Source organism: Dermacentor variabilis, chromosome 5, assembly GCF_050947875.1.
Source record: "Dermacentor variabilis isolate Ectoservices chromosome 5, ASM5094787v1, whole genome shotgun sequence".
NCBI lineage: Eukaryota > Metazoa > Arthropoda > Arachnida > Ixodida > Ixodidae > Dermacentor > Dermacentor variabilis.
The window spans coordinates 32,023,004-32,048,904 of NC_134572.1; the positions used below are offsets into that span (position 1 = coordinate 32,023,004).

The 25,901-nt window shown below is 47.8% G+C and overlaps 2 protein-coding genes across 2 annotated transcripts in view; one reads left to right on the plus strand and one right to left on the minus strand.

The window, feature by feature from the left end:
• smog (G-protein coupled receptor 158 smog) overlaps positions 1-3,104 on the plus strand; it is a 257,299-nt gene extending 254,195 nt beyond the window's left edge. The window contains exons 11-12 of the mRNA XM_075692103.1: positions 226-604; positions 1,905-3,104. Of these exons, the coding sequence (XP_075548218.1) occupies positions 226-576 (351 nt within the window). The 3' untranslated portion in view covers positions 577-604; positions 1,905-3,104. The remainder of the gene's footprint in view (positions 1-225; positions 605-1,904) is intronic.
• Positions 3,105-16,143: 13,039 nt separating this feature from the next.
• On the minus strand, positions 16,144-20,427 carry nanos (RNA-binding protein nanos). Its single transcript, XM_075693973.1, has 2 exons — positions 20,300-20,427; positions 16,144-16,513 (listed from the first exon to the last, which is right to left on the minus strand). The coding sequence occupies exons 1-2, from the start codon at positions 20,425-20,427 to the stop codon at positions 16,168-16,170; spliced, it is 474 nt and encodes a 157-aa protein (XP_075550088.1). The 3' UTR covers positions 16,144-16,167.
• Positions 20,428-25,901: the final 5,474 nt, after the last annotated feature.

Below are 25,901 nucleotides of genomic sequence, written 5' to 3' on the forward strand. Positions count from 1 at the left end.
TGCAAATGCCTTCTGCTCCAACTTTGTTCGCTTCAACAAACGCGTGCCCTACGACGGGCTGGCAGCGAACACGGGAGTAACCGAGGGGGCTTGCTGTGAAAGCCCCTCACTACCGAAAGAATGGAATAATTGTGCAAGCGTATCGTATTTGCCACCTCTACAGAAGCACGTGTAAAAAAAAAAAAAAGCCCGCGACGGGCATTACACGCTTGGCTCCCCGCGCAGGCTGAGCTTCGGCGCGTGTACACCCAACTGCAAGTGCTGCGGAACAAGACGATGCGCAAGGACAACCCGCACATCTCGAAGCGCCGCGGTGGCCGCAAGGTGACGCACCGGCGGTTCTCGCTGCAGCCCTTCCACCACAAGCACAAGCACGCGCACGCGGCGCACTCTGCGGCGCACGAGCAAGAGACCACCGAGGTCTCCAAGACGCCCGAGGACTCGACGGCCAGCGGCGAGGGCGGGCCCGTGCCCGACGGACCGTCTGTCACGAGCGTCTCGGGCATCGGCCGGCCCCTGCAGTTCGACGACGCAGCCGCTCCCTCGACGCCCGTCACCCCGTCCCGGAGGTCCTAGGACGCCGACGCTGAACAACGAGACGCAGGTGGGCGAGCGAGCTCGCGCGGGCTGACCGTCTCCGAGCGTTCCCGAACGTTTAAGGACAGCCTGTTGCAGATGACGTATAATTACACTCGTCGAGCTGCGTTATTCAGAGAGGCGGACATTACTTGCATGAGGAAGCGGTAGAGATATTGAATTAATTAACAAAATTACAAATTGACTTCCCAATTAATTTATTTACGGCACATATAGAAATTTACGAATTGTAGCCTATGAGTTCCTAGAGTAACACCAATTTGCAGATATCCGCCGTGAAGTTCGCAGTAAAAAATGCACTGTTGTTCCACTTACTTTTTTTAAGAAAACGCTGTTTTATGCCTGAGAAGGAGAAGCAGAAGCGCGAAAGAAACAAGGACGAGACGAGTACACAGGACTGGCGCTTGGACGAGAGTGGCGTACGCGTCTCGCCCTGGTTTCTTTCGCGCTTCTGTTTTTCCTTTTCAGTTATGAACCAATTCGCCCAAGAAAATGTTTTACCAAGCCATATTTTATGCATTGAAGCACAAAAGCAACTGGAACGGCCATATATGTTTCGTCCCACACTTTGGGAAATTATATCCCGAAACCCGTGTCATCCTGAAGATTCAAGTGTATACGTCTTGCAAACTCAACGGCTGCAATTCGTTAATTTCGATATGGGCCGTAAAATAATTAATTAGGAATTTAACTAGTAAGTTTCTGTTATTTAGTTAAACACGTGTACCGATTTCTCGTGCTGTTAATGTCCGCCTCTCCGAACCTCGAATAATCCGGCTCAAGGACAAGACTTATGCTATATGCCACAAGCGCTTCCTAAAAATTCCGAATATCTTACAAATGATCACCCTGTATATCCTTTAGAACTTCCTCCTTGAAGAGACTGTAGAGGACTCCCTTATATTCTACCCAATCCACAATTCTTCCAGTCTTCGTCCTTTTTATTTCCTTTTTCGGGTGGGAGAACATACGAAGTATACTGTTTGTAGACCGTTTTGCGTTCTTAGACTTGTCCTTTTCTTTTTCTATATATAATGTCTGTATTCTGTTTATAGACATAAGTAAACCGCATAGGCTCCCGAAAGGGTTGTTTGCTGAATGTATATGACGTTTAGTCGACCGAAATTACAAGGTCAAAATATTGCCGGATGTTCAGACATAAAATCCACTGACCACACGAAAGTCAATGAACCTTCCATAGACCGTCTGAGCGAATGCTTCTGAAACTTTTCGTCCATCATTTGTCCAACCAAACATGCGTTTCTTCGATCCAACACGCCTCTCATTTCTTCATTCTCTAATCGCAGGCAAGGGGACCAAGGGAGCGTGCCAAAACCTCTAGGACCACAGAAAAACCAGCAACGCGCAACGGCCGGCGCAGCTTCTTCGCAGTCGTTCCCGGCAGCCACCGCGGCACGTCTCGGGATGGTGGCGGAAACCGGAAGGGGGGAACGCACTACACGTATCTCTAAACGATGCGCAGAGAGAGGACAAACTATACACAACAGCGAAGGGGAGCATCGCGCCGACGGCCAACAGCGCGTCTGCCGCCACACACACACTTCACAGCAGACTCATGCACTAAGGGTGCGTTCCGATTCTGCCGGCCTGGCAGAACGTACTAGAAACTGGGCCGATCCAGGCGCTAAATCTCGTTCAATTCCTCGTCGCGCTATCAAAAAGGAAACACGGCTCAGCTTGAGCGCCGAAAATGCGGCATGTGCTCTCTCACTCGGATGTTTCGGGCCACGCCATGAAAGCTTCGAGTCAGGCCGGTGCTCTTGTAGCAACCAGAAGTCGGCGCTGTGCGGAGTTCTCTAGATAAGTCTCGTCTCCAGTGACGCGGTCTCCATGAACACTCGCCTTTTTTCACGCCTAAACGAGGCTGCAAGACCACTTTCTTTCTTTCTTTGCGTAGCTTATTTTGCTTCCCGTCATTAATAAAGGTAGCGTGTGCCAGTAGTGAAACAGGCAGCTCTATTCTTTTGTCGTTAGGCAGTTCTTTGGTCTAGCGACCCAGCGCAACTGCTTATGGAAGTTAGAGAAAAGGAAAATGGCGGTAGCCTCTCTCCCTCACCCTTCCTATAGATATTTTTTTTTTTAATATTGCCCCGCGCACGCTGCATGGATAGCCGCAGTGGCGTACACCTGTGACCACTCCCTCTCATTTACCATGTACATTCGGCGCCTCTGACCTGCACTGACATCAACAGGGAGGCCAAGTTCGAGGACCACTGGCAAGACGAACGCTTCGCCGCTGTCACGCTTTATGCCTAAAGCGGAAACTACAGGAGACGTTGTGACGGCATATGATCAATAACGCCCCACGGCTGGTCCGTAGCGGCGTCGTCGTCGGGCACGCGGCGTAAGGAGACCTTCCTGCTATACTAAGGCTAGCACAAACTCGCCCATTCCATTTACTGCGATAACCGGCTCTCTTGTTGCACATTAAGGACATCAGTATGGTCTAGCAGACTATTCGTCAAGCGACATATATATATATATATATATATATATATATATATATATATATATATATATATATATATATATATATATATATATATGAAACTGCGTTACAAGGTGAGTGTTCGTATGAACAAGCAAAGTCCTCATTTTTTGGGCCATCAATATTAATCTGTAACACAGCGCCTCGCAACATTTCCTGGGCCAGCAGAGACGGATCGGAACGCACCCATGCACTCTGTCAGATGATTTCCTCCTCTCTTCGTAGAAATAGCCACCATCGATTAAGTTAGGGAAGGAAGCCATCGTTCAATCGCACCTCTCAGTAAAGACTGACGACTTTTCCTCGTCATAATGCGACCGCTGCCACACCAGATTTCTCTTACGCGCTATCCGTTAGATCTGCGTGCGCGCACCTCGTCTGTCGCATACGAGTTTTTGTTATTCTCGGAAGCGATTGGGTAGGAAAAAGCGAAGGATACTGACCAGAGGGATATCTATACATATGTGCTTGAGCAAACCGAAACGATTGAGCGTGAATGTAGCACGGAAGCAGACGCGACGTTATGGACACGCGAGAGCTTCAGAAGAGCATACCATTGCTAGTGCAGTGGTGCCAGACAGCAAGCGTTCAGAGTGTATTGTTTGAGTCGTGCTAGAGACCGCAATAATGCGCTAATAGCTCGCTGCACAAGCGGCAATGACGTCAAAGGGCAACTCCGGCGATTTTTCGATGTCAACGGATGTCCATGAAACTCGTTGGGTACGTTCCCCTGAACACTTCTGTCACATCCTCAAAAAAGCAGGTTTGAGAGTCGCGCAGATTTTTCACAAATGAATCTAATTAATTGCCTCGAACACCCTACGTTACCTCATCAGTTACAGGCCACATTGTGTATGACGTCAGGAGTGTTCCATGCAGAGCACGCCGGTATGATGCAGACGACAGCGACGAGAGCGTCGAGGAGTCGACGATCGTGAGCTCGTGCATGGCGTGAGAAGTTGCTGTCGCGAGAAGTTGCGTTCCCTGTGGACAGGCAAGTGATGGGGGGTGACAAGCGGTGCAGCGTTGTTGGCTGCACGAACTTCAGCCCTCCCCATCCGCACAGCCCATCCATCCCCATCACCCGATGCGCATCGCCTTCGGCCGAGATTAAGCCTATATGTCACAGTCGCAGAGTTCGTGCGTCTACTGCTGGCAGACCTGAGCGACTGACCTGAAGCTAATTAGGCCATTAGGATGAAGAAAACTGCTTTTGTAGTTCAGTTTTCGCCATTCGGATTTGAAATAAACCTTTCCTCATATCGTACACTGCAAACACAAAAAGCGAGAAGCAACGACACAGAGCAGTATCGAAATCGGTACGTTGCAGTTTTCAACGGAAAGCTGCCAGCCGCACTCACCGGCCCTTCCCTAAATTATATGCGACTACGGACATGGGTGCATTTTTACGTATTGTCATGCATACTCATTATTTAGCTTCCGAGGTGCACTGCTTGCCTTGTATCCCAATTAGGCAGCAAGCGTAGGCCCTTTCGATAAAGCAGCGTAAACCACTTCGTTCAGCTGCCGACGGTGTCAATGTACACTGGCACTGGTGCTTCCGCGAAAAAACTTTGCGTTCTCCAAAAGAACGATCATACGCGCAAATTCCTCATCTGTGTCTTCTTTACCGAGCACATTATGTGCATGAAGAGCACGAAGAATAAGTAGGCAGCGTGTCAGCGCTCCCGTACTACGGTCTCCCGCTCGCTGTTTTAAAAGGTGTGGTCGCTTACATTAGCGCGATTCAGGGGGATGCAGCGGTGCTTACATGCACAAAATCTGCCTATTTTGATATGTTCTGACATTAATTGATGTCACCGATGGCCGGCTAGCATTATATTTCAAACGAACGAAGAGTGGTCGCTGTACGTGGCGGTGTAAACAAATGTACCGGATGGTGCTTTGAACTGTCAGCGGCGTTCTTGCTGGATACAATTGGGGAAAGTCGTGCTCCACATCTTACAGTGAGCATGCGAAGCGCTTCCCTGAGAAGGAGTAAAACACATAAAATAGCAAGCAGCACGTGTAAAATAAGTGGTTAGGGCTACCCTTGGTCATGCTGCAGCACGATATGTAGCGCATGGGTGCTGGATCTCGTGGTGGCGGGTTGGATACGAACGGCTATTCGTGGTTACTGAATTCGTCAAAATTATAACTGTCAATATTTGACCGATCCGAAGAGCTGGTACAGCTGACGTTGTCACCCGAAGGTCCGGCGCGGTCACGAATCAGCTGAGCGTCTGCTCTTCGGTGGTTTCGTTCGCCCAGAAAGCGATACCGGCATGCCTTGCGCTCCTTCCCCGCTGGGGATACTCGTGACGTCACACGAAGAGCTTCGCTCGGCTGCTCCGTCAGGTTAGGTTTTGTTTATGCGCCTTTTTGTTTACTTAGTTATTTTCGAATTTGTGGAACTATTCTATTATCAGACGCGTGACAAGGGGGTCTCGGGAACCTAAATATTCCATTACCTTTACATCGTCAAAATATCGCCGGAGTTGCCCTTTAAAAGTGCGATACGGTCGAATAAGTAGTCGTCAAAATAAAAGCAGCCTACACATGAGTACACACTTTTGTACTGTTTAAATGAAGTGACAACTCGAGGTGGGCATCCGATTTATTAGCCCTTTGAATAACCCGCCATTACTCTAGTCTTCATTAGTTCTGAACCAGAACCGACTTAGGTCACGTGAGCCAAGTGGCGAATGTATATTTTCTTAATATTTAGCTCGAATTTGTCTGTGGATGTTTGCAGCTAGTTGTCGAGTGCAGTTATGACCTTCATTTGATACTCGGAAGCAGAACCATTGTCTCAACTACGATTTGGACGCTTGTATATTCGTCATTATTCAACATGGAAACACTCGAGGAGAAAGCAAGGTGGCAGTTATCAACAATTCATGAAGCTATAGGTTGTAAGCACCCTCAATAACTTAGTAACCACGCTGTAAACTTCACTGTGACCATAAAACACGAGTACTCATTCTTTAAGTCATCGACAACACTTTACCACAATCATCATACAAGTACTGCTGTTTCGACTGTATCATTGTTGTGAGCGACGGAAAATGAATCTTCAAGAGAGCCATTCCGACTTCCAGCAGCTAAGCCATGACGTCATTACCGTACCTGCGGCGAGCTATGCTTTACCGTCCCGGTTGCTGCGAAGGCTTTTTACTGACGTGTGTGCGGGCGACTCGGCGAGGACTTAAAGTACATTAATTTAGAAAATACGAGCACTACAGTTACACGCAGTGTGGCACGTTTTCAAAGACCACTAACACTTTCAGCGCTAAGGGTGTCATTATTGCCGCAATACCAATGATAGCGAGAGAAGGCGCGCCGTTTGTGTCGGAGTAGGCGTGTGAATGAGACATTCCACAAATGTTTAAAGACGGCGTCAAAATGAACGCGGCCATATGGCGACAAACAGATGCCGAGAGGAGAAAGTAATCGGGTAAATCGGCTAGCACTGTGGCTTTGACATTCCGAAGATGACGAAAACATCGATCCCGACAAACGGAAAAAGACAGAGAGGGATGTTTCTTGAAGAACAGCACACAGAAACCTAGAATATGGGCGTATGATGAAATACAAAAAATGGGAGCAAATAGATACGTTCACGGGGCCGCAGTCCCGTTTCCTGCCCTACACTGGGAGATGGCTAACTGTAGAAAAGTGAGAGAAAGTGTGCATGGGAAGTAACTGTAAAGAAGAAGCAGGGTAAACACTCAGGCAGCTTAGTTTTTGCAACATGAGAAAAGGGGCGGAGCTAGACGCAGGCGTACACGACGCAAGGAAGAAAGAGCTTAGTATTACTAAAGACAAGCCTTCCCAGAGGAAAATCCGATCAATGAGCACATAATCTACAACTCTGAGTATGAACAAGCAATAACCTCTGAAACAAAGACAACAATAAAGGAACATGAGTGTAGGTCATAATGAGTGCGCGGAGTTTGTGACAGCGCTGAGGTAAAAGAAAGTATGCGACGTGTGGATTCACAGGCGAATGCGTTCTGCTGCAGAAGTCCGCAACGTAGACGCTGATTCTTGAAAGATAAAATCGCCATTTGCTCGAATGTACCACAGAGCTTCATCAGCGAAGCTGTCCTTCCGAAGAACCCGCAGAGGTCTCCTTTGCGGCTTCATCTTGCATTCAAGGGAGTGCCAACTTTATTTTTCCCTCGGTGGACTAACAGGCCGCCGCGCAACGTGGGTACGTGGTGTACACTACACCCAATGCGCCCAGCATGCTGGTAAGGCACTTGCTTTCTTTGCCCAAACCGAAGTATACCAGCCCTCTCACATTTGCACGGGCGAGCGTTAATGCGCGTATCCGAACACACGCTTAAGTCGCTGCAAGCCTCGCTGGCGACTTCACCCTGTATCTGACCCTAGGTAAAAGTCTCGAGGCTTCCAGACCCGGATCTCCTGTTCGAGATTTGGGTTCCACTCACAAAGTCCGGCTGGCGTTCGGGCAGCAGTTTTGCTGGTGCGCCATGAAGAAGAACCTCAAATGCGTGCGCGTCTTACCTATGATGGGATAGCCGCAGCGCCTCGCGATGCTCGTGTCTTGCTCCAAGGCGTCAAACGCCGACCGCTTACGATGCCACAGTCGCGGCTGTTCCGCCGCACGTTGGGGGGGTAGCTCTCGCCGCAGGCTACTACAGCCACGCAGATCGACGACGACAGCGAAAAGCAAGAAAGGTAACAGGCCGAAGACGGGAACACTACTCCATGCCAAAGTTTTGCCGATGTGTATTTGGTTTCGTTCTGTTTATCCCCTCACAACCATCGATGTAGGTGAATACGTGTACGTCAGTGTCAGGCTGCGCTCCTGTCATGTGAGAAACGGGCTGGATCCTGGGATGATCGACGCATCCAGCGTGAACGAAAGACCTAACAAGGACACTGACGGGAGGCGATCAAAAATACTTCGTGAAATACTTATACCCTTCTCTACCAGAAGGCTGCATTACCGCCGCTTGCGGTCTTGTTTACCATTCATATGCAATAGGTAGCCAAAGTTGGATGATACATCTGTAGTTAACGGTTCACGTTACATGTTTGTTGTCAACGTTCGCCGGAGCTGTAAAAGGCCGTGTACCTATTCACTGATATTATTAAAAAATATTTTGTTTCGACGCCACGGTGTCGCCTTGTCATTCGTTATCTCCTTCGATATCTATGCTGTTTTTTGTTTTTTTTACCTTCAAGCAGTGAAACGAACCAGCGAGGAAGTTGGAAACGTCAGTGTGCTTCTTGGTTTCCCGGAACATTCTATTAAAAAATGATAATTTCATTTCAGCAATTACGGATTTATCTGCAGTAAAGCCTTGTTATAACTAAACGCGGTGAAGGTGATTATTTAACTGGAACTGGTACGTCGTAAATACATATAACAGCAATTATCACGTTTCAGGGATGGAAGCGGCCAAGGAAGTTTTGGAGCAGCTCTAGGAGCAGCATATTTGGCACTTCGGAGCAGTTTTGGAGCCCAAATCATGCGTTTTGGAGCAGTAGATACATGTTTTGAAGCAGCTTGGTAAAGGTCAATATGAGTATATATGAAGAAAGTGTGTTCCTTATTTGACTTTGCAAAGCACTATTGTGTTAAGGCAGATCAGTTCTGCGGAAGCCCGCAAGGGAAGCAAAATTCATGACAAGGAAAAATTGTCATCCACCTGACATTAGCATTAAGGTACAAAGGTATACCACACAGGTTTCTAGAAACCACCATTAAATTACATACCGGATATAAAAAGAGAGATGTGGCCAAGAAAAGAATAACCGAAGGCTTTCCGTGAACCACGCCCAACTCTATGTTGACAGGCTTGTGTTAATGCTAGTCGAGTTTTTCTTTCCTATTTTTTCTTTGAGAACATGCAAGTAACATTTAATTTTAATGAACTAGCATTTATTACCTTACTTGTTCAATGAGGTGTCAATGCAAAGGCTGTGCAATATGTCGAGAAATTACCGAGAACAGCGTACATAGCGACCTAGGTCTTGTGTGGCCCTTCCTGGCTAAAAGAAGAAAAAGCCTGCGGCTTTGTTTCTTTTTTAAGTCACGTGACAACGAGTCCCCCCCCGCACCAGTAATATAAGTGGCCTCAGACGCAAGGGTTGTTATCAGTGCATTGCGTGTACTACGAACGTGCAAACCTGGGCCACGGTCTTCTAGCGGTTCGGAAAGCGAACTGCTACAGGATGGCGCTACTTCGCGTTTTGATATAGACCGAAGAGGCGCTTTAAAAACTGCTGACGCAGCAAGAAAGAAGCGCGGCCGCTCGTTCCCCAATGCCTCTATTTGACGAGGTTTGCGTAAAGATTGATGCAATCTGTGGTGCGCAGAAGCATTGCCATGGCCACAGCGGGGTTTCTTTCTTGTTTTTATTTTTAATTTATTTCACGGGATTATTTTTTGTCTTTAGTCTTCACGAATCCCACGTTGTTTTAAATGGTGGTATCGGCCATTTCTTAACGTTGTCTACAACTTTTTCATTGACATCTGATCGATTGGTCAAATTAATAAATTTAGCTAATTAAACGTATTTGCGCACAATAAACGAAATATTCACAATGGCCACCATGAACAACGCCCATCAATGTACGATGAACGCCGTTCGCGTAGTGCCCTCAGGGAAATTTTAATTATTGGCGACCTTCAGTTACGATAGCAGAACACCACAGAACAAATGTGAAGCTGACGTACATCTGGGGACTTGCACAAACATTTAATAACGAAAGTAATAAAGAATTTAAGAACGCGTTCTTAAATATTCCCCTAGACAACTCCTAGTCCGCACTAGAACGCGTTCTTAAATTCGTTATTACCTTCGTTATTATCTTCGTTATTAAATGTTCGTGCATGTCACCCCTTGTCATTGCAGGTTGTATTTCACATCGCTTGCCGAAGGAAAGCCCCAAGATATATATATATATATATATATATATATATATATATATATATATATATATATATATATATATATATATATATGGAATAACAAAGAGGTAAAAATTTTCGCTGGCTTTCCGGTCTACGTCATCGGCCAATATATTGAATAAGCACGATTATTCGGGCTTATCTGCGGTTCCGCCACAGGCGCCATAAAGCCAGCGTAAAACGGCAACCGATATTTCGTGCGCCGAACATTCGCTTATTAAATTTTTTTTACTAGATCTGCACAAGTCGCGTCGTGAAGATCGTTGCCATGAACGCAATTTCGGAGGTTTGCGGTTTCGCCAAACGTTTAATTATCACCACAATTTGGCCACTACGGTTGACTAAATATGAAACTTTACACCCTTGGCTTGCGTTCTGCCACGGCAAGAGTCTGATTTTGTGCGGTGCGGCCGGGCAGGAAGTTGTGCAGCCTGAGTGCACATCTGAACGACGATTGCGGTTGCCACTGGATATTTGTGACCAATTTTCATAAAAGCAAGCCGGTCATTTGTCGGTGTGCCGGGCGCACTATCATCCCAGTTACCGGACGTGGTGCACGTGCGAAAAAACGTCACACGCAGGATGCTAAGCCTAGAGCTAAAATGTATAAACTGACGCGCTACACGGCCGACCAGACCGTACGACCTTACTCATTCAGCGTTGCTTTTTTTTTTTTCCCCGACTGCGCCATGAAATGAGCACCAGTTCAAATCATATTTAGCTGGTCCACATATACGCAAACGCAGAACACTTTTATAAAACATTCGTAATGCGTTGTATAGCACAAAACGGTTTTCATTTTTCTTCAGTTACTATTACGCCACCAAACAAACCACACTCCAAAGACGCCGACGCCGAAACAGGCTTGGATCGCAGGGCTAAGCGCTAGCCAACGCATGCCTATGGTTGTGTGGTTGCCACTGAACAAGCACACCTTGCTAAATTTGGCAAATTCATTGTAAATTAGTGTTTTGACGCAGGTTGGCGCAGCTCAGTGGTTTGGCGCGAGATGGCGCAATTGCTACTGACAACCATTACTACTACAACCACTGCTACTGAGCTCCACCCGTAGTAGCTCTATAGAAGCAATGAACGTTGAACTAGTCAGTTTGAAGTCATTATGAAGTCGGCATTAACTATCAAGGAAGCGTTGCACCACGGAAGCAGATGTCCCTACTTCTACGGCGCAACGCCTCCTTAATAATTCGAGGCCTCCAAGCTTGGAGAGGTGACGTCACGCTTGCCTGCCAGTACTTCCCATTCTAAAAGCACTCGGCTAAAAGTTGAAAGTAACATGCTTTTCTGCTCGTTTTTCATACCTACATACCATCGCTCGAACGTATCAGCTATCAGTCCAACATGGTGACTTCACCAGCTCGACTTTCTATTCTTTGATACCCTATCTTGCCGTACAGACAATCTGTCGAACCATACGAATCATGGTAAGTTCCCTGTTTAGAGGAGACGAAGAAAACAAGCGTCCACATACCAGGCCTAAAAGGGCCATTTCTTGGTTTCTTCTGGTCTTGTCTTATGCGTGACAGCACCCGAAAACAATGGTTTTCATTTTGCCTTGAGACCTCAAATACAAGCGAACTGCGCCGAAAGTCCATAGCGCCATCCCCTGACCAGGAATCGCGAAGTAAGGTGCTACTCCTACGAGGCATCTTAATCCAGTACCGATGCGGGAATCCAGATGGACAATGTCGGATCCCTGGTCCCATTCCACCTGTCGCGGTGTTATCTCGTGCCCACTCGACACTTGCGGCAAACAGTACATACATGAAGTCGACACGTTTTCAGATGATCTACGACGTACATCTATTATAAATGGCAACTGAACCATGATGTCGAGCCGGACTAGTTAGAGCATGCTGAAGGGCCAAACGGCGCTAGTAAACAGGACACAAGAGTTGAAAATGAAAACACAGGCCCCAGCTTGCAAAGTCGATACTGTTGCAAATGCGGATGTGTAGGAACAGCCGCAGCTGACGGGGATCAGTCGATGAGTAGCAAGTCAGAGCGGTTGTGCAATATGTAATACACCGTTCGGCTCACTCAGCGCGGTCTGTCGGTTTGGAACTGCTATGCCTTGCTTGCCTAGATCATACAAGCTTCGACGCGATGTGAGATTCGTAAGTCCGGCACCTCTTGAAGTAGTCGCTGAAAAGTCCCAGTTCCCTATGGTTCTATGACCCCGCCAGCTTGCAACAACTGCACACACTGCGCAGACGAGCGCCCGCTTTGGCCAGTATGCGTAGAAAGGCGACCGCAGCGCATGCGCACAAAATCCGGCGAGTGCTATTCCCCTTGGCGAAGGCGCAAACTCGGCCCACTCTCTTCAGCACACCCGAACTGTAGGCCAGCATACTGACGGCCAGCCTAGCTAGCGCGTGACGCACCCTGGTCTAGCGGCTCCGGCATGAAACGTGTTCTATTTTCGTGCCGGCCACGTCAAGCAGCCGAGAAACGCCGGTCATGTCGCTTGCCCCGTGACGCTAGACTGCACGGTGTCCACTTTTCGCCGACATAGCGTAACTTGCGTCGTCGGTGTACCTTGGTCGTCGCAGTACGTTAAACCAGTCAAAACTCTTGTGTACCCTGAAGCCATCAATTGTGTCGTCTGCTCCTTTCCGCTATTGTGTACAGCCTATTACAGCGCTCTTTAGACTTAGGAAAAGCAAATACTAGCGAATATTAAACCAGGGGGTCCCGCACTTAGTGAATCTGCGCTTTTTTGGTGTGGACTACAAGCACAAATTTAAACGCGAACCGGAAATAACTGATAATAACGCCTGCTATGCCCAATTGTATAAAAATGTGACGCGTAATCACTCTGTAGCCCATTTCTAAGAATGAAGTAGTTCCAGGTGTACTTTATTAAGTCTGAATTAAGCCACTGATACACATCCAGGAAAACCTGGAAACTGACTAACGCATTCGAGTATTGGGGGCGAGGACTTAGAGTCGCCATCTGTCGGAAGCGCCCCCCTTGCGTAGTATGAAGGATCACGCGGCGCGCTCCTCATAGATTTCGCTTACGGCGCTCAATAAAAGCACCACGCGGCAGCCCTCCTGGACATTTCTCTAAGTACTACCGAAACGGGGGAAGTTTCAGTTCTTACTGTCAAAATAATAATCTTGGGCAAATTGAAAGCACAGAACCGTTTACAGACTCTGTCAGTTTACCGAATACGCACAGTGAACGCCACTGCGCGCGATCGCCGTCGAGTCTCCCGAACCGGCTTCTTGCGTGAAAGGCAGGCAAACGCTGAGAGTAAACTATGCGAAATATGTTCTTATAGTGGGTTCTCTGTATAGCCAAATGGAGCATAACAGAATGAAGCCTCAATGGAGCGATCGCACGGGTTCGCAGCGACCGACTGCGCGTCTGCATGCATGTCCACGCACAATGTTTTGCTTTCGCTGTGAGCGCGTTTTCACACCTTGCCGTGAGCTTTAGGCCGCAGCATATGAGCATTTAGCAGTACACTAGCAACCATTGTTGCGTCGACGCTATCAGAACTGTTCAAAAATAATTTTGTTATAGAGAGTTCGACGCCTATACGATGACTGTGATGTGCCGTCGCGACGATTCAATCTATTTTTTTTTCTTCTAAATTCTTGGACATTTGAATATTATTTCTCAAGTTACGTCGCACTGTATGTTTATCGGTCTTCTCAGCGTGCGATTTCCCTCTGCTTCTTTTTCGTAATCCAGTCCATTAATTCGTAAAACAAACATGACCACGTGCCATGCCTTTCTTTAATGTGCGTCTTACCACTCCCTTTCCGTTTCAGTGAACTTGCCAGTCTCTAGCAAGAAGTTCATAGACCAAGCCGCCATGACTTTAGCCGGACAGCGGGCGCGGGCGAACGTCTCAGTACGCGTTTTCTGCTACTCACCGAAAATCGCAGTCCCGGCGCCGTAGCAGAAATCTTCCTCGCGTCTGTGCTTGCTGCATACCCGAGTTGCAGCCGATGGCTGTCTGCCGGTTCTAAGTTTCGCGAGCCAAGCTTCACGCAGCTCCTTGTCCTGCGGCTACATGAGAATAAGGCTGACACCGGGCTCCGTTGCGTACGTCGGGCACTGCGGCGCCGAACAGTAGCCTACCATGCTGCACGCCTCCAAAGGCAGCCACTACCTATCACAGTACTTTCGACTGTTGTCAAGCAGACACCTAATGCGGTAAATCCTCACCACTTTATCAGAACTGCAGCACAGCTGCGACTTTAAGCTTTCGTTTTCAGCTCGCTTCGGCGCTTCCGAAGCAGCCGACGCGGCCGCTGTGTCCACGTGATCCCTCATGCCACGCCACGCCGACGGTGGCGCGAGCTTTTCCAGTGGTGAAGCTAGCCCCCAATAGCCTCACAATTGTTCGCGTTTGAATTTACGCTGAGAGTACAATTACGTTCCACGGCCCACAAGTACGCTTAATGTTGTTGTCGCCTTAGTCCGTCTTGACATGTATAGAACAGGGATGACATCCTACTGCTGAATCAGCAATTTTCGATTAGGTAGTTTGAGCTATTTCTGTAGCTTACACTCTCTTTTACAACGAAGGTAATTAAAGGAAACGGCGGTGTGACACTGGCATGGCACTGCGCAAGCTGACAAGCCACGATAGTACTGCCGACAATATGACCGAGAATTAAGTGCTGTGAAGAAATAAAGAAATAAAAACCTAGTAAATTTACGTGCCAATACCGCAACCTGATTTTGAGGGATGCCGTAGTGGGGACTCGGGATTAATTTTGAATATCTGGACTTCATTAACGTGAACCTAAACACCTAAGTAAACGAGGACTTTTGCATTTTACCTCTATCAAAATGTGGCCGTCGCGACCGGGATAGAGCCCACGACCTTGAGCTATGTAGTGCAACGCCATAGCCACCGAGCTACCTTGACGGACCGAGGTAAAGAAATTAGCAGGTACAGTTAGTCGGGAAGACGCAATACAGGCGTACTTAGATTGCTCGCTGGGAACAGAGGTCCAGCTTTCTTTTTTTTTTTTTTTTGTAGAATGGACTTGATGTTGATAAGTCCAGGCCACAGTCACACAGCTTGCTTTTCCAAACGCTCAAAAAAAAAAAAGACCAAGACACAAACACTGCCGAGTTACTGAGCCGGCCATTTAATGTCGTCTACCTTATATAAAAAGAAAACCGCGTAACAACACTTGCATATTATGGCCACGCATCATGCGCATGATTAAAGCGACAACCTACAAACAGTTCATTTCGACACAAACAACGCAGCTCCCCGAGCTGGAAACAACGGAGCTGCTTCTTTCAGCTCACGGCTAGATAATTTTTATGTATGCAATAATGCGCGATCCTGTCGACGCATTCCTTCAGTTCAATAGAGTTATTGCATGACGCTACAGTTAATCAACGGTAACCGCTGCTTTTCCTGTAATACTGTATGCAAGTCACAAATACACGCTATTCCACATAATCGCACTACACGCGACTGTTATAATTAATGATAACTAAACCACCACTTATACCATACGGTGGTTTCAATTATACTATGTAATTGAAGCGTCGTTCCTACTGTGGTACTGCTGCTGATTACGTGAAATTTCACCGTGATTTCATGCAATGCCACCCGCTCCAGTTCCGGGCCTCGCTTGTCATTGTGTCAGCGTAGATTGCTGCAAAGAAGCTACGATTTAGCTGACATCTCAATGCGGTGGGCACGAGTGAAACCCACACCTAATAATGAAGATTATTGCTGCGTTCTCAACGTAACGGCAGACAACACAACAACGTCGTTTAATCCATATATGGCATGCCACCGTTTCTCATTTACGTGGGACCACTTAGCTCATTTCCATCTATCCTCCATTGAGAACCACCAATCATCAGCAGCATAGATTTGTCATGCTTCACTGGATGAACGCCCAGAGTGCGGCAGCCAGTGCTGCAGTAAACACGCATTTATGGACAATACTTTTTTTCTTGAGACTGCTTGACGGTGTCAAATGGCACATCAAACTAAATAGAAATAATGCTCTCAAAAAGCTATATCTAAAAAACTTAAGACCCCTGACTTACTGTGTGCCATGTGCTCGCGTCGTCCCCACGGCTACTCGCCAGCGTTATAATTTAATGCCACTGCTCGCTGCTCCATCGCTTCTCGGTATGAAAGCTTTGTCGCGTTTGCGGACTCATGGTGCACATTTGCGGCGCCTGCGGTTTGTACACATCGACCCTGTGGCCAGAGACGGAGGCCTCCGGCGCGTCGTTGGAACCACAGCGTCGTGGCTCAGGCCCACGTGGTCGCCTGCGGGGCTGTCCGTTCGACTTCCGCGGCGTCTTGTACACCGAGGGGGACAAGTAGTCCCGATTCAGCGGACAATAACGCAGCGTGTGCGCTTCGTCTCCTCCGGGACATCCGCACTGGGGACATTGGTAGTTCCTCAGCACGGGACAGGTGACGCGACCCGTTGACCTGCGCAGTCCATTATGCGCATGCTCAGTGAGTGTGCTCAGTACCGAGCACAAAGCGCTGTCCGCTGTAGCGACACACCTTTCCGATGCCGCAACTATTTCTGTAAAACTCAATATCCTAAGCACAAGCCACGTGCCGTTTACACACGCCCTTTACGCACATACGCAATTTATTAACGAAATTATAGACGCATTGCACTAGCCGCAGCAAACATGAAAGAGCGAAGACTGACATGCAACACAAAAATAATATAGTGGCCCTTTTTAGCAACATTGCTGTTGTCCACTTCGCTTTCTGCAGAGGCTCGGCATCTCTGAACACTTTCTTCTATTATGGCCTTTGGTCTTGGGGACACGGCCACACTTGAATGAGTTCAAGCCTGTGTACAGCCAAAGGTCAGCGCAGGGCACATTACTAGCAAACGATAAATACGGGAGTAACTTTTCTCTAACAAACATGTTAACACTCAACCGCGGCTTGTAGCACAACTCTACTTCTTGACATAGATGACACTCTGAGGTAGACATCGTGTGCACGAGAAATGAAAAGAAATATTTGGCTAAGTAACAAAGTTCGCTAATTAAATTGGCCCTGCACCATTTTTTATCAAAGTCGAGAAATGCATTTGAAGTTAAATTTCACTATTACAGAAAGACTTTGCCGCAAAAACTATTTCAATGCGTTCAGCAGAAACGAAGTTACCGGCAACCAAATGCGGCGCTTCCTCTTCATCAATGACTTGCACTGAGAAGGCTACAGCCGAGCAGGATGTGCCCTCAACGCTCCGCCTACTGAATGTCATCGCTGCGCGCCGTTCAAATTTGATTTTGGATGTTCAAGTCATCATCATTATCATCATCATAAGCCTATTTCATGTCCATTGCAGGACGAAGGCCTCTCCCTGCGATCTCCAATTACCCCTGTCCTGCTCCAACCGATTCCAGCTAGCGCCTGCGAATTTCTTAATTTCATCACCCCACCTAGTCTACTGCCGTCCCCGACTTCGCTTCCTTCCTCTTGGCACCCATTCTGTAACCCTAATGTTCCACCCGTTATCTAACCTACGCATTACATGACTTGCCCAGCTCCATTTCTTGCTCTTAATGTCAATTAGAATATCGGCTATCCCTGTTTTCTCTATGATCCACACTGCTTTCTTCCTGTCTCTTAAGGTTACGCCCAACATTCTTCGTTCCATCACCCTTTGCGCGATCCTTAACTTCTCGAGCTTCTTTGTCAATCTCCCAAGTTTCTGCCCTGATCGCACATCTTTCTTTTTAATGATGATGGTAAGCTTCCAGTCAGAATCTGACAATGTCTTCCGAAAGTGCTCCAACCCATTTTTATTCTGTACATTTCCTTCTCATGATCAAGGTCCCCTGTGAGTAATCGACCTAGTTAAACGTACAACTTCACAGACTCTAGAGGCTGACTGGCGATCCTGAACTGTTGCTCCCTTGCCCGGCTACTTCCGATTTTAGAGCCTACGACGCGCCAGACGCGGTTGTCCTCAGCGAGCCGCAGTGCGCTCAGCCAGCGGACTCGTCGCGGCACACCCTGGTGACCGCGGTATCTATGCTACGTATCAGGCCGAAGCTACATGCAACGGCAGTGCGTATGCACAGCGTTCGCTTTGTGCATGACAGTGCGCTCTCGCGCTCATACACTCCTTTCTGGTTGTGCGATGTGGTGCGATCAGCTCTGTCCTGCACCAGCTTAACCGACAGACAGTAGCCAGATCAAATGTCCGCATACTGAAGCGCCATCAATAGATCAACACGAAACAAAGTCTGCCAAGGCTTCTAACCAGCAGTGACCAGCAGAGAGCGCGCGCTACCAAGCGTTCACGAGTGGTTTGAGCTTAAGTTTAGCATGATTCGAGGCTATAGTTGAATGCTGAAAACTAGACGAAATTAGCGAGACCCAACGGCTACGACACGGACAAGCAGGGTGGCCAGTTTAATTCTTAAAGGGCCCGTCACCAGGCCCCATAGCAAATTTAGGTTATACGCTGGAATTTGTTACGTGTCCTCTAGCGAGCGCTCTGCCGCAAAAAATTTTCACATCGGTTCCATTAATAGCCTAGATAAATATACTTCAGTGCCGCGAACCGATGATTTCAGGACGCTAGCTCCACTGCATAGCGAGACACTCTCTCCACTCGCCCCGTCTAGCCTCCGCAAGCGAAATTCCTTCCCTACGTTCTCCCATGCTGGACCTCGAAGATCGCGTGACACATACGTCACGGGCCCCGCCTTCACTTTTTTGTCTCCTCGCTTCTTTTTTTTTCGGCGCTACGCACTTTTGCTGGCGGCGTTGCGCGCGAGCTGTTATCGCTACGGGCAGCGCACGATTTTGCGCGCTGTGCAGAAGGACACATGAATTCAGTGCTACACGAATACTGAAGCAGAACAAGCGGATCGCAGAGCCTGATCACGCGCTGGAACACGGTAGAAAATGGCATAGTTTCGGTACCTGCGCACTTGACCGCGCGACCGTGGGAACAAGCTGACGAAGCGAAAGTAAATCTCTTGCTTCGGTGCGAAGTAAAACAAAAAGCACGCAGATACTCCATTTGTGTGTTTTATTATTTCGCTAGACTTCAATTCATCAATTCAAGCAACATATCTCACAGATAACAGATGTCTTGAATAATTCTCGAAGCCACGTGTCACCACGAGCGACGTCACACTGCGGACACCAGTACGTAGGCGCAGGTACACGAGTACGTCATACTCCGGCTTGGAGTGCGGCGGCCGCGAGGAGAAGGGAAAACGGCGTTCGGTTTGAAATTTCAGATCTTTTCGCGACGCGTAGCGATGTAATACTTTGCAGACACGATCGTTATCGCGCAATGTGTGCTCTGCGCTTTTCAGCTCAAGATGGCCAGGCCTGGTGAGGGGCCCTTTAAGCGAGCGAACGCGGCCGAGCGTGAGTAGACGATAGTCGACTTCTTCCTGAAGTAAGAAAGTATCGAAATTTCAAAGCAGATTTTCGCGTATACTTCAGCCTGCTTATAAACTGCTTCAATAAATATACCCAGTAACAGTAGGAAGAGGCGCACTGACCCGAACACCCTTCTTGATTGATGTCAGATATTGGCCAATAGCAGCCCCGTATGGGAATGTGCTATATTACGAAATAAATCGTCCAGAAGAGAGTGAGGAGCGGGGTTCTGTTGAAGACAGCGTTTGAGAAAATGGTGACTTCGCGCTCCGCTTGCAAGCACCACGCGCCGCGCACGACTGCAAAACTTGGCTGAGATGTTCAGCGCAGCGTATGCTATCCGCGGACTGCATTTCTTCGTCAAGCACGGGGGGTGGTTTAGGGCCCCCTTTTAAACTAAATTCCTTACTCACATATTGCAATTTACGAATTGTAGACGGTGACTTCAAAATTTACATACACTTGGAATGAATTTTGAGAATGACACCAGTTTCGAGATCTGAATTCCCAAAATTTTCGGCATAATGCATTGTAATTCTTGAGCTTCAATGCATAAAGAAGCATTCTGTTTATAAAAGTGTAAGTAGAGCAGCATTTCCACAGGCGATTCTTAGAACAAATGCCTCAAGCGATATTTAAAAATCATGTTAACGTAAACAAAAATTTGCAGAAACAATCGACGATGCTTGTCAGCGTACGCGAAATACCCGATCGAACGAAAGTTTTCCTTGCCGTGTCCGACCACCGACTATCGACCACCAACCAACCACGCAAACCGTCGAAAGACGCAAAAAAAGCTATTCTCTTCAAAACACCCTGTATGTATGCTGGTATACGAACCCAGGGCCGCTGTCTTCTCGTAGGGCGTGGCTTAAGTAGAAGGAGCGGCGCTCTCCGTTTGTGCGGCAAAAGGCGCAACCATCAAAAGACGGCGCAGAAGGTTGTCGCAAACTCGGACTCGTCGCCATTCTCCTTGGCGTCCCGGATGCAGTCCTTGACAGTCGTTGAGGGGCGTTCACTACGGCCTGGCTCGTTGCTGGCGCTTCGCTTACAGGTTTCACCTGCGAACCTAGACACGGTATATAGTGACAGCGGCGTCAGTAGACAAGATCCACTATTCATCATCAGGCATGCCGTAGATATAGAAGCGGGAAAGCCATGCGTGCACAAGTATACAAGCCCACCAAAGCTAAATCCGATTCGTTGCCCTATGCAGGATAAGGGCGTCTGTGAACCAAACCGCGAAAGAGTTGGGCACTTGCTGTGGGACTGTGAAAATTTCCACAGTTGTCGCTGTGCACCGCTAAACAGGTTCTAGCAGCCTAATCTTGCAAGAACTGTGTTTATTGATTTCTTGTTTCCAAAGGACTCGCTTCAACTCTATACGTGGCTTCACAAAGCTATACTATATTTCTTCTGAACCACGGAACGAGACCCTCGTCTGTGATGCTCGTACTTTGTGTTATGCGCCTTGCTCTTCTTTTGACGACAATGTCGTCCTCGGCGAATTATCGCCACTTTTCCATATTGGGTATGTTGTTTATGACGTCTGTTTGTAAACTCTTTCGTCGCCTTCGAAATTTTCTATTTCCTGCCACTTGTCTTTCCTTCTTTCTTTTAATGCGATTAGCGTTCCTTTCCTATTTTAGGTAATTTGAGTATATCTAGCTAGTCGTGGCCGTTTCTTCAACAGGATATATATCTGGATATTCATGACTTGACATGCATGCACGGCATATGACATGAACGACGTGGATACCATAACATGGCAATTAAGCGTGATATGAATGTATGGCAAGTACGACATGAATGACAAGACATGTCATGCCATGACATAACATTAATCATCATCATCTTAGCGCGAGAGAGGAGCGCGGCTGCATATACGCCTCATATATGACGCGTTTAGCAGTTGGCAATACGATGACTGACTAAATTGCTTTAATGCCAATCGCATTAACGCCGACGGTCGTCGTGAAGAGGGTTCTGCCGGATTTTTTTCTCTCCTCTCAAAGTCAACAGGCCACATAGCAAATTTTGGTTACGCGCTGAAAGTTGTTATGTGCCCTGTAAGGAGTGATCTACCACAAGAATTTTCAAATTATTTCATCAATATCTAAAATAGAAATATCTGAAGTGCCGTGAAACAAAGATTTCAGGAGGCGATCGTCACCGCCAGCATAGGCTCACAGACATTCATAGACACACACTCTCTCCACTTGCACGAGGGCGTGCACCTGACTAGCGATGTCTGTGCCACACAAACACTGAGGCAGACGCAAGCGGATGATGGAGCATGATTGCGGCGTTGGAACACGGTAGAAAATTACACAATTTCGTTCTCTACGAGCACGACTGCACGACGTGGAAACAAGCAGACGAAACGGAAGTAGATCTCTCTTGCTACGGTACGAAGTAAAACAAAACAAAAACACGTAGACATTCGGTTTATATGTTTTATTATTTCCCTAAACTTTAATTCGTCTATTGAAGCAACAGATTAAACGAATAACTGATGTTGATTTGAATAATTCTCGAAGTCACTTGTCACTGTGAGTGACGTTACAGCACTGCCATCTACTTAGGCGCACTTGTGCGACTGACGTCAACCGAGAAGGGCAAACGGCGTTTGGTTTGCAATCTAAGCTCGTTCCGTGACACGCAGGGACGACATAATTAGCAGACACGATCGTTAGCGCGCATTGTATGCACTGCGCTTGTCAGCTAAAACTGGCCAAGCCTAGTAAGGGGTCCTTTAAAGCACACAGACGTGGTGAAGGTCAACTGCAACGAAATTTCACTTTGGTTAAATTATTTATCGATGAAGTCTATATATACAATTAAAGCAATTTTGTCAGGGCTGTAGCGGCGCCTAGCCAGACGATCGTGCACTTGGTTGGTAGTAGCTATGACGTCAGTCCCAGCAAGTCGTTTCGGAGTTTTCTCAACGTGGGTGCCGCTAATCTAGGAGGTCATTTCCATATTCCGAGAAGCCGGACGTTACCGGTCATGTGTGACTTCCGATGAGCGGTAGTAGCAGCGTTTATTTTTTCTCTTTTTTTTTTTCGATTTCGGTATCAACACCGAGTCGAGCAGAACTCACCCCACAAACAATGTCAACGTGACGTTATAGCAACGGGAAGGGGAGCAGGCAACGCGCGCTCCCTCTTTACAAACGTAGGCCCTGGACTGTTTCCGGTTCTGCTCAGTGACGTAGCCCGCTGAATTTAGCGAGCAAGAAAGGCAGTGGCTGCGATATTGACTAGCAAAAGTGCGTTAAAATCTAAGCCCGCATATTTTCAACACTTTTTCTCTGTAGATAAGAACAATTTTACAAGTGAATGTTGCCCTAAGTTACACGAAAATATTTATGCATTAGTTCTGAGGCGTAATGCGCATGTCTTTTACGTGAAAACTTAAAATAGACTTTCCGCCAGTAAAAGAACTTAAAAACGCGCTTTGTGTTACGGCGCAGCAGACTGATAAGGCCCGTGATCGGAAGTTTCTTGAGGGTGCACACTCTGGCTGCAGTTATCGCGCAAGTGAAACCGTCTAAAGCTAAATTATGGGGGTTTTACGTGCCAAAACCACTTTCTGATTATGAGGCACGCTGTAGTGGAGGACTACGGAAATTTTGACCACCTTCGGTTCTTTAACGTGCGCCAAAATCTAAGCACACGGGTGTTTTCGCCCCCATGGACATGGGGCCGCCGCGGCAGGGATTCGAACGCGCGACCTCGTGCTCTGCAGCCCAACACCATAGCCACTGAGCAACTACAGCGGGTTGAAGCCGCCTGTATGAAACACTAGGCGTCTTCTCCTTTAGGCTGGCCATGGCTACTGTTGTAGGTGCAAAGGTAATGCGATCCCACGAAAACAATAGCCAAAGCCCCCGTAGGAGGCATCCACACACGCCTCTAATGCTTAAAGGGAAGCTGAAACGGTTTTCAGTTTCCATGAATTGCTGGGGTTGGGAAGAACAGACCGAATAATTTATGGTACTGAAATTTTTTTTCTTTGCTTTGTTAATATAAAGGGCAGAAATCGCTTTCTAAATCCCCCCCGCAGACACGCCCCCATCGCTTCCCGGAGCGCCGGGTGAGGAGGCAGCCGGAGGAGAGAACCGGCGAGAGTGACGTCATTCCCTGGGACCGCACTGCCGGACCGGCGTGCTGGCATGTGCTGGCATGTTTCTTTCCGTTCTGCGCTTCACTAAACGACGCTACGAGAGATGTGCCGCCGCTCACGTTTGTTTTGCGATTTTCGTGAACTGTGTTTCCTTTCTGTGCTGCGTGAGTGCCTACAGCCAAGGGCGCCCAACATGCCCTCGTTCTGTGCAGCATTCGGCTGTGCGAACACAGGCGGGCGAGTCGATGTGGTGTTTCACATGTTCCCGAAGTACAAGAAACTTGCAACGCAGTGGGTCCGTGCGGTGAGGGGAGATAATTTCTTGCCGACGAAATCAACTGTGCTGTGTTCGGACCATTTCCGCGACAGTGATTATCATCGGAGCTTGACAACGATGCGGGCAATCGGTATTACAATTAAATCGGCGCGACTGACGCCCGGCGTTGTTCCGTCTATATTCTCCCACAAGAGAAATACCTCGCCACTTCCAAGAGCGGCCTTCGCCAAGAGGAGAAAGGTGAGGTAAGGGTTTTAATGTGCACACGGGCAATTTTTTAAACAGATGATCACCTGAGTGTCGAACAAACGGCCCTACAGCGGCCTATGACGAAGCGAGGTGGAGGCACAGCCGGGAATATGCACTAGCGTGCAAAGTGCTTGCCGTTTTCATCCTGTTTTTCCACTCCGCTTTGTCACGGAACACTATACTAGGGCTGTTTGTTCGGCGCTGTTTTGATACGTTGAAATAACTGGCCGGGGGTACGCTTGCGCATTGAGTGATATTTGCTATCCGTCCTACCCCGTGGTGCCCGCAGGTTTAGCTGTTCAGTATTCGTGTTCAAATCGCATGGCATGAGGCGTTACGGTAATATTTTCATGCTCGCGTTAGAGTAGTTGAACTCGGCGTGCAAAAACTTCGTTCCGTACAGTTCGCACTCACAGCTTGCTACCAGCAGCGAAATGACGCAAAAACGAGCGTCGGCACAGCCGCGCCCGTGGCAATGCGAACGGGCTCAAATAATGAAGTAATGTTGTGAGGTATTGAACGTGTCAGCGTTCGACGTGGTCTAGCCCCATACAGGCATCGCTGCTGGACAAAAAATGTTTTCTTGCCTTTAACTAGCTATGCATCACGCATGGCAAAATCATTATTTGAAAGTAAATATAGTACGTTACTCATTACTTTCTTGTTACGCTCACTGATTTGAATTACACTACCAATTACCGCTTTCAGAAAAGTAATGGTATTACTTTACAATTGCTTCCAAAAAGTTTCCATGCATGCAAAAAGCAAAGTATAAAGGGACGCCAACCTTTCTTCAAGGTAACATACACTTTCCAACATTTCATGCCCTCTCCCCCCATGTTCCTCCACGACACCTCAGCACGCTACCAACGTTCTTGCGCCGTACACAGCTTACTGGTGCATATCTAACGCAATTAATAAATTACTTTAGCCATGAAAAACAGACGCCAAATAATTCACATTACTAAACCACTAGACAACTAATCCATCACATAAATTACTGAAAAAGTATTTCAATTACTGTAAGTAATCCAGCTGTTGTCATGTTTGCTGATATGCATGATATGCTGAAATTCATGACATCCATTCCTTGCACTCTTTCAGGATCTAGCAGAGCACCTTGAGAACAGAGCCCCTGATGAACCTGTTCCACGACCACCACCAATCGAAGAGTTTGAAGCAGCCAGTGTGACACAGGCAGATAATGTTGAAGAGTTTGAAGTAGCCAAACGCTGCACTTATGTTCGCGATCGTGTATCAACACGCAAAAAAACAACGGAACTTTAGACAAGCAGCGGAAAGGTGCTTGACATCGCGGAGTTGCACCCGTGTTTACAATCTTCTTCCAGCAGCAAGTTCACAGTTACAATTTAGCGCGTTTTTTTCTCCCGTCATTGGAACGTGCAGCTACATGAAAAGACGTATGTACCAGCTGAGGTTTCCAACGCGCGAGAAGGTACATACATCTCTCTCGCTATTGGCACACTCAACATCGTCGCTGCCCCCGTTGCCGCCATCGTTTTCTCTATCGGCTGTCGGTTCGAACACGTACGGCGAAAATACAAGCTCTCCGAGACAGCGAGAACATTCCATAGTGCTTACAACTCAGCTGTGAAGCCAGAACAGAACAGCATGCTACGCTCTGAAACGGCGGCGCCGACCGGCGATCCCCGTGAATGACGTCGCAGCGGTCCCGACCAATCACGGGCAACAGCGGCGTTCGCGCGATGCCCTGAGGCGCTGGTGCGCGTTTTCTTGCAAAAAAACAGCCGCTTGCGTTTGTTTCCA